Genomic DNA, 8950 nt, shown 5'->3' on the forward strand with positions numbered 1-8950 from the left:
TACAGGACTATAAAGAGAAGATAAAAATTGGGCTCCAGGAAGACAAGCTGTAGGGAGTCTCAGGAGTTCGAAGCCTGAAAGGTGAACTAATTAGCTAATTCACTTGGGTCCAGTGCATAAGGGTCCAAGGGCATAGGGCTAGGAAGATCCTAGAGCTGAGACTTTTCAAGGAAGAGGCTCCCTGCTATAGTCAGCCTAGCGCCCTGCCCTCACCACCCAGGGGCTAGCACTGTCCAGAGCAGAGATGGTGTGTACAGAGATAGAAAGTTACAAGAGGTTGACGTGAGCGCACAGGCCCTACCCTTCTTCTGTGTGAGGTGTCGCAAAGGGCCAACAGAAGCCTCCATGACCGGGACAAATAACAAGTTTATTTCACAAACACTAGGAAGATGGGCTGGATGGGGGGTAGAGGACACTGGTGCACAGCTGTACACAGTCACCATCAGCAGCCCACCCCCCACACTGGGGTTCAGGCTGGACTGCAATGCCTTCGAAGTCAACAGGCAGCCGGAGGTGAGTGCAGGAGGGCCCTGAACACCAAGCCCAGGAAAGGCTAAGGGACACAGCTCCAGCTGTCCCAGGAAAACCAGCAATAAATAACAGTGAGGCACGGCCCCATCGTTCAGATCACCTAGTCACCCATCTTCACTCTGGAGGTCTGCAAAAGAAGAACAGGACAGATCAGGCAGCGGCAGTGATGAGATAAGAACCAGCAAGACAGTGGGTGGATAGACAGACCACAGATGACCATACAAGGACAGACAGACACACTATAACAGACAGGCATGGATAGTGCCAGTGTCCCCAAGAGTCAACCCAGTCATGTTTAGACCTTCAGGCTGGTCTTTTAGTCACAAACCCACACACTGACAAAATACAGAGTTCAGACATGCCAGTCTACTGACAGGCATACCACGTACATATGCACATAGACCCAAGTGCCTATCAGGTCAAGACTGTCACAGATATCCCACCCCAGGCTTTATCACAAAGAAGACATTGCCAGAGGCAGCAGCAGAGAGGGAAAGGATGGAAATAGAGGGGCTAAAGGAGAGATAAACACAAAGCAACAGACGGGGGGGAACCAGGAGATGGGGCGGGTTCCACAGTTACAGGTGGGGGAGGGAGGGGCTTCTAATGCTCTCAAAGCAGAGTAGGGCTGGGGACAAGGACAGAGACCACAGTTCCCAGGGGGATTCAGCACCTGAAGGATTGCGACGATGACCCCAAAAAGGCCAATGGCACTGCCAAAGATCTCCACGATGAGAATCTTTACAAAGAGGCTGGGGTTCTGTGCATCAGCTAGGGCGGCCCCACTGCCCACGATGCCCACGCAGACTCCACAGAACAGGTTGGAAAGCCCGACTGTGAGGCCAGCCCCAAACATGGAGTAGCCTGGAGGATAAAAGGCAGCTTGAGTGAGGCCAAGACAAGCACAGGAGGTGCCGCCCCACGGGCTGATGGGCCATCCCACCCCAGCTCTGTAAAGCAGGCCAAGCAGCTGAGAATCTAAGAGTCTGAAGCTGGGAAGTCGGAGCTCGGAGTGAGTGTGTAGATGAGGGTGTGGGGATGTCTCACTGTGCAGTTATGTAGTGCTGGCTGGCTTCTTAACCCTGCCTGCCACTGCCTCCCAGTCATGGGATAAAAGGGCCCATACCACCATGCCTGGCAAGACCGAGCGTTTTGCTACCCACTCACCTGCATGGTAGTTTCGATGGCCAATGGCCTTGGGGTCAGTAGCACTGAAAGGCTGAGGAGGACAGGCCATCAGAAAGCATCCCCTAGTGCACCTACCTTCCCTCTCCTCCAATCTTTAGGTAAAGCATAAACCCTTGGGATGGATGCCTTGCCCTCTGCTTTTCTCTTACCTCAGCCATGTTGCTAATGACAATTGCCATGATGATGCCATAGATGGCCACAGCTTCACAGAAGATAATGCTGTCGATAGTAATGGTAAAGGTGGGGGGCAGGGTGGAGAAAAGAGGTGAGAAGGAAATCAGCCATTTCTTCAGAAAACCCCCAGCCAACTTTCCTTGACTCACGATGACAGACTGGTCAGGAGCCAGTCTGTCATCAGACCCCCACCACAGCTGGTTTTGACAACCCAAAGCCCTCAGACTTACCTAACCAAGTTCTTGGTCTTGATTCTGGGGGCCTTCACCCCACCCCCAATGATGGAAGAACCGGTAATATAGATGCCCCTGGAGGAAGGGTAAGAAACGGATGAAAGGAGCCCAAGTAGTCACTGTCCCCAGGATGATTAAGAACCCAGTGACACCACGGGCCACGACTCAGAGCCTGCCACTCACTAGTCCCACCGACACTCACCAGGCTGCTCCGACCACAGACAGGGAGATCGCTAGGCCAATGCCCAGATTCGACCACATGAAGGGAGAAGTTTCGGTCAGGAACCTAGTGTGGGAAGAGGGAAGAAAGCGATTCGGCTGTGGTCAGGAAAAGGCAGGGCTGGGGAGAGCACACCAGCTCAGCTCCCACCCAGCTCCAGCCCGCCAGTCCTGGACTTCCTATTTCCCAGAGGTCTGTCTGTGTGTCTGAAGAGCCGGGTTGGGGCTCAACTCCAGAAAGAGAGGGGCTCCTAGGAGAATCCCTTACCATGCCACATCAAAGCGGAAACCCAGGTCAAAAATGGTGTAGCAGATTCCTGCAGCAACGAGAAGAGGCGTCAAGGGCTGCACTTCTGAGGCACATTCCCCAACCTCGAGAGACACTGCCCAACTGCCTGACACATCTATCTCGGAAGAATCCCGGGGCGAAACAGCACCTCTGCCCAGGCCTCCATTTTTTTTTTTTCTTTGCCACTCCCTAGGTAACCCGTCTTCCTCAATGACACCAAACCCTCCACGGGCGAGGGTGGGGGGTGGGGTAGGTCGGAGGGAGGGGAACAAGCGCTGCGCCCGGGGCCGCGCCAGATCCCGCCGGCCCAGTTGCTGTTTACCCAACAAGCCGAGAAGGGGGAGGGCAAGGAGAGAAAAGAGGAAGCAGGGCGCCCAAGTCTGCGGCTCGAGGACAAGAGGGGGCCGGCAGTCACGACCCTGGAAGGGCCAGTGTGGCTCTCCCAGCCCGGGGTCGGCCTCCTAGGTTGCGGTAGGGCACGGCGCTGGGCCGGCTCTGGCTGCCACCTGCCCCCGCCCCAGCCGGCCAGCTCCGCCAGCCCGAGCCCCGCTCACCCACGACGATCATGCAGGCCCAGAAGGCCACGAAGATCCCGGTGTAGAGCAGCGCCAGCCCCGTCATGGCAGCAGCGACGGCGGGGGTCGGATCGGTGGGACCTGGGAGAACACGGAGACCACCGTCCGCCCCGCAGTCTGTTGGGCCCGCCCCGCAGTTCCACCTGACCGACGCACGTGACGCGCCGGCTCACGTGACCGCCGCGCGCAGTGGCTGGCTGGCTGCGGTCGGGCCGCGGCCGGCGTCGTGCCGCTGAGCACTGTGGTAGTTGTAGTCTCGCCCGGCGCTCTCCTCGCCGGGTACGGGCTCTGCACCTGAGCCGCCAGTTCCCTAACCTGTCCACTGGACTTGCCGTTTATTCTCCAACCGCTGCAGATCCTTCCGGTCCTTTCTAGTCCTACCTAGTTCTAGGAAGGTGCTGGACCGTTCCCTCTGCTTGAAGGAGGATTTCATGGCCTTCACACTGGCGAGCTGACACTGGTTGGTCATCAGAGGTCATTCTAGGTTGCCTTTCCCAATCCAGAGGCAGGGTGGAGTGCCAGCTGTGAGCCCCCACGATGTCCAGGTGGTGCTTTCAGGGCCATGCCATTCTCCTGCTCAAATGCCCCTTGGTTCCTAGTTCACTCAGAAATACGGTATGCAAAGGTGCTGTGCTCCCAGGCGCCTCACACATTCCGCGGCCAGATTACCCTCCTAGCTACTCCTCGTCAGTCATGCCCGCCCTCGTTTCTCTAACACTTGTTCACCCTGTTTCTAGTTCCTCATGTGCCCCACTCTCTAGCTTCCAGTCTTTGCTCACCGTCAAAGGCCTTCCTTACCTATTCTGTGTAATTTCCAACTCTCTCTAACAACCCTTCCTCTTTTGCAGCTTTTTGTTTTCCTGTAATCTTATCACCACTTGAGATACTACGTTTTGTGTCTGTCTGTCTGTCTATCCTCCCCAGGAGGTGGAAGCACCATGGTTTCTGTTGTACTCACTGTGTATCTAGCGCCTGGCATACAGATGGGTCCTCCGGACATGGTAGAATACATGACTGGTGCTCACTTTAACCCGGTTCCCATGGCGGTTTACAGCTCCGCCTCTACCATTAGCCTGGACACTACATGATCTGGACAGTGCCATATAAAATTCTTGGGTGATGTGGACAATACGTAAGTTCTGCTGGGATTCAATAAACACACCCCAGTGCTGGGAATTAAATCCTAGGGCCTGGGGTTCAACACACACACACACACACACACACACACACCCCATTGCTGGGAATTAAACAATAGGCCTACACATTACATAAGCACTCGGCCAAGCTACCCCTCCAGCCCAGCAACTCGACTTTGGTTGAAGCACCCACCATGTTGACTGGTCTGTGTTAGGTCCAAATGTTCTTTTCACTCATATTATTCATTTTTTTTCTCTACAAGATCCTAGCTGGAGATGCTAGTTTAGAGCACTGCTATCTTCAAGGACCAGTTTATTCAGCACATGCTCACTGTCTGTATACTTCAGTTTGACACTCACTAACATACATGAGCAACCTGATGCGTATCAATAACATAATTTTAGAAAAAAAAGATCCAGCTTAGGACAGCCATCTGGGATGCCTCTTGAGTCCCCTTCAGGAGCCTGCTATGAGATCCAGCTGCCCTTGGGGCTCCCTTCTTCACATACAAGTCTATTCCATGGGGTCAGTATTCCTTCCCAACCACACTTTGAGGACAGGAATCTGGTTAAATCTAACTCCCATATCCATCCACAGGAACTGTATAGAATTGAGGTGTGATGAATAAAGAGAAACAAGAGGAAAAGTATTCAGTTTATTTCAGTTTCTTTGGTTCCCCCCAGAGACAAGTCTGCGTCAGCATAGCCCAGTGCTATCCCACAGAGCTTTGTACTGTGACAGGATTGTCCCACATGTAGCCATGTGAGCGCTTTATGTGATCAGTGTAACTGAGAAACTGAGTTTTTCATCCACTTTAAAATTGCAAAAGCCATGTGTCTAATGAATACTGTCTTTGTGTGGGTCTCGATGAGTGGTTCTCAATTAGAAGCAGTTACATCTGCCAACATCTGGAGATAATCTGGGTTGTCATAGCTTGGGGGTGGGGATGCTTCTGCTCAAGCTAAACATCCCACCATACACAGACTAGCCTCTGCAGTACAGAGCTACTCTGCCCAGAATGTCAACAGTGCTGAGGTGGAAGAACCCTGGTCTGGATCATCTTACTCCTGCCCCTGAACAAGAGCAGAACTATATACCTTCACACCAGGAACTGAGGTCAGCCCAGGCCCAGGCCGCTGACAGATGGGCCCAGGAAAGCCCTGGAACTTTCTCCCCCGACCAGTCAAACCGGCGTTTATTGCACTGACGCGCGCTGAGGCAGAGCCAGGGCAGGCTAGATAGCACCTCGGGGAGGAGCTGCCTGCATGCCCTCTGTCCGGGCTCCTTCAAGCATCAGTGTGAGAGGACGAGACGCTGGTTCAGGGAGCACGCGGCTGCAGATGTGTCTCTCTGTGACTGGCCGCGGATGGCGTCAGCTGCTCCCCTCATCCTCATAGGCAATGGCGATACCCCGTCTTCCGCGGGCAGCTTCTTTCACTGGTGTCTGGCCCAAGCGGGGCTCCAACCCCTGCCAGCTCCGGGCACTAAGGAACGAAGCTGTAGAAGGAATGAGAACAAGCTGTGTGGGCTGGACCTGGACAAGAAGCTAGCAGGGGCAGATATTAGCACACTTACCCGCAGGGCTGCTCTCAGCCAGCTCCAGCTGGGGCCTTGGAGTGAGGGCAGAACAGCCAGTACCATTTGATGCCTTCCAAGAAGGTGGCGGTCGGAGTTCCCCAGAAATGAGCGACACGTCTGGGGTGTCCCACAACTCGGACTCAGGTGGCGGGAGGGGCACATGGAAGGGAGAGCCTGAAATGGACAGAAAAGATAGCTATCCTGGTTCCTTGACTCCGAGCCCCAACTTTCAAGCTGAGAAGCGGGCCCCACCACTCACCAGGCAACAGCTCTGCATAATGTGTGAGGTGGGGAGCCAGGCCTGGAGGTGGCCAGGCAGGGTTACAGGCAGCCTCCAATTCACATGGTGTCAACACAGGCCGCAAGAAGCCACCTGGAGGTTGGGGGGCTAGGGCTCCCAGAGGACAGGCCAAAAGCACAAAGATGTCCATCTCAGGGAAGTTGGCAAGCTTAGCAGGCGTGGGCCTCCCCAGGGCCAATACATAGCTGCGCTTTCCAGCGGCCTCTGTCAGTTCCCGCAAGTGTGCCAGGGCCTCGCGGTGCTGAGCTACACCCAATGTGCCCGCCAGCAGCCCTACGACACGGGCATCCCTGGCCCTCTCGACAAGATACAGTCTTCGTGCTCTTAGCCGCCCAGCCTGGGCACCCTGATCTTGGGTCTGTCCTGTGTCTGGACAGCAGGAAATGAAGGGCCGTCCTGGTGTCCATCCCAAGAGCAGTCTGCTCAGATCTGGATCGAGGGTGGGGTCAGAGCTGGCTTGAGAACCTCCCACATAGAAGGCACCATATTCTTCCAGGCACCGTCCTGGGCTCAGGGGGAAGCGTCGTCCAAAACGCTCCAGGGGCTCAGGCTGTGAACTTGGGGACCCCACTGGCAGGGGAAGAGCTGGGCTGGAGATGAGCAGATCTTGGTACTTGGGGCGCAGGAGAGTGGCCAAAGCCTCTGAAAGAGAAGGAGATGGCATCAGAGTTGAAGTGTGGCAGAGCAGGAGATGCCTCGTCCCCAGGTGACTAATTGTGACCCTAAGCACACACTAAGCTAAGCAGCTATCAGGAGCTCTATGGAAGTGTGCTTAATGGGGTAAATTAAGGCATGCAGCCACGGACCTACCCCTCCTTCCGTCGCAGGTATAATTTCTCACCTAGGGCATGGGCACAAGCTGGCTCACTCAGCAGTGCCACGGGTGCTGTGGGATCTGGGTTCTGGGCTTCAAAGGCCTTTGCACAGAGCTCTAAGGCAACAGAACGCTGACCCAGAACGAAGGTGACAGGCAGCAGGCGGGCAGGGGGGCTCAAGCAGGCAGGACCAAAGTGGACAAGGGCTTGAGCGCCAGCCTGCTCAGCACCCAGTACATCCACACAGCAGCTGCAGGAGAGAGAGTGTTGGTGAGAGGCGTTCCCTACCCGGAAAGGGTTGTCATCGATGGGAAGGAAACATGTTAGGAATTCACTGTCACTGCGGGGAAACTGGCATTAGGAGCGTCTCATCATTATGCAAACACAGTCACTGGAGGCAGACACTGTCAGCAAGGAAACCCCACGGGGCCTGGATCCTCAGACCTGACCACTTACTCCCAGCACAAGTTCATACCTGCCATAGGCCGTGTCCCCTAAAATGAACATCTTAGATCCCGTGACTTCCTCCAGCCGCGCAGCCACGGCTCCGGCATCTCCCAGTAACTGGTCAGGGAACTGTAAGGCCACCTGTAAACACAACCATAAAGTCAGCAACAACCAAACTCCTCCACCAAGAGCGTCTACGAAAGAAACACTCAAGTTTCAAAGCTCCTACTTCCAGAGGGACACTCCGCCCCACGGAGTGGCGGTGGTCCGTTCGACGCGGGCGGACTCGCGACTTCAACCCACCAGTCCTCACGTAGCATCCCCAATCCCAAGCCCTCAATCCATGCCCAGAGGCGAACCAAGCCTCCCTTTCTAAGCTGGCCCTCACCCGCTGACACCCTAAGTCGCAGACAAATTTCGCGACTCGCTCCAGCTCGTACACTCGGTCGAGGTCTTCTGGAGGGGTGAACAGTCCTGGGACGCCCGCCTCCCGCTGAAGGGCCTCCTCGGCGGGGCTGCTGAACGTAGACTCCATGGGGTGGGGCGAGGTGCAGCTGCGCCCTCAACAGTCCTCGAGGTCACAGCAGTTTTGTTGGTGGCTCGGGGATCAACCTGTCCGCGGGCCCTAGGATCCACGTCCCATGCTTCCAAACTCCCGGTTCTCCATTACACATGGACGTGCGGAGATTACTTCCGGGTTGAGGCGTGCCCACAGAGAACCAATCACCAACCTCATACTCAGGACCAATCGGAAGTGCCGCGAAGCCTTGTGGGTGTTGTGGTTCCACAGGCTACTTCCCGGGTACTCTCAGGTCAGCCTGCCGGTGCCCTATGGAACGTCCTTTCTGTCGGCTACATTAAGTATCTCATGTGTAATAAAGTTTGTTTTTAACGTGTGTGTGTGTGTACATGTGCATACAGTGAGAGCAGGGGTCCTTGAAGATCCAACTCAGGTCTTCAGATTGGGCTGCAAGCTTCCTAATCGACCAAGCCATCTCACAGACCCCATAATTTGAGACAGGGTCTTGCTGTGTAACAGAAGCTGGGTCTCTCTGTACTGCATAATTTCCAACTCGGTGCCCACTGCTTGGGTTTAAATATTTGTGGGTGGGCACTTACTGCCAGGCATTGTAGGAATCAATGTATCTATGCCCTTTGCCTTGTCTGCTGAAGGATTGTCCCAAGGGTCAAATTACAACTATACCTGTTATCTTCACAGTCTGTCAATCAAACACCGAGCCCTTTCTAAATTCATCAGGCACTACATTCTTAGGAGCAAGAATCATCCCATGTTATAGATAAGGAAACAGATTTGAAGTAACTAATAAGACACAATAGGTCAGTGGCATAATCAGCATCAAAACCAGTTCTACTGACTTCAGAAACTGGGCTGTAGACCCCACATTAATTCTCTCTCCCTACTTCCTTGGGGCTGAACCCAGGGCCTCACACATGCTAGGCAA

The 8950-nt window shown here is 54.7% G+C and overlaps 2 protein-coding genes across 3 annotated transcripts; both read right to left on the reverse strand.

Moving 5' to 3' along the window:
* Window positions 1-346: 346 nt before the first annotated feature.
* On the reverse strand, window positions 347-3340 carry Atp6v0b (ATPase H+ transporting V0 subunit b). The gene is made up of 8 exons (XM_028893196.1): window positions 3189-3340; window positions 2614-2662; window positions 2329-2412; window positions 2124-2201; window positions 1869-1938; window positions 1699-1750; window positions 1205-1395; window positions 347-658 (listed from the first exon to the last, which is right to left on the reverse strand). Exons 1-8 carry the CDS (start codon window positions 3253-3255, stop codon window positions 632-634), a joined length of 618 nt encoding a protein of 205 aa, XP_028749029.1. The 5' UTR covers window positions 3256-3340; the 3' UTR covers window positions 347-631.
* Window positions 3341-4971: 1631 nt separating this feature from the next.
* Window positions 4972-8202, reverse strand: Dph2 (diphthamide biosynthesis 2). 2 transcript variants are annotated; one of them, XM_028893213.2, is made up of 6 exons: window positions 7876-8202; window positions 7516-7628; window positions 7067-7290; window positions 6184-6867; window positions 5922-6098; window positions 4972-5843 (listed from the first exon to the last, which is right to left on the reverse strand). In XM_028893213.2, the coding sequence occupies exons 1-6, from the start codon at window positions 8020-8022 to the stop codon at window positions 5719-5721; spliced, it is 1470 nt and encodes a 489-aa protein (XP_028749046.1). In that variant the 5' UTR covers window positions 8023-8202; the 3' UTR covers window positions 4972-5718. The 2 variants fall into 2 exon arrangements, with proteins under 2 accessions (XP_028749046.1, XP_028749047.1); XM_028893214.2 differs by having other exon boundaries at window positions 7928-8012.
* Window positions 8203-8950: the final 748 nt, after the last annotated feature.

Source organism: Peromyscus leucopus, chromosome 2, assembly GCF_004664715.2.
Source record: "Peromyscus leucopus breed LL Stock chromosome 2, UCI_PerLeu_2.1, whole genome shotgun sequence".
In the NCBI taxonomy this organism is placed as follows: Eukaryota; Metazoa; Chordata; class Mammalia; order Rodentia; family Cricetidae; genus Peromyscus; species Peromyscus leucopus.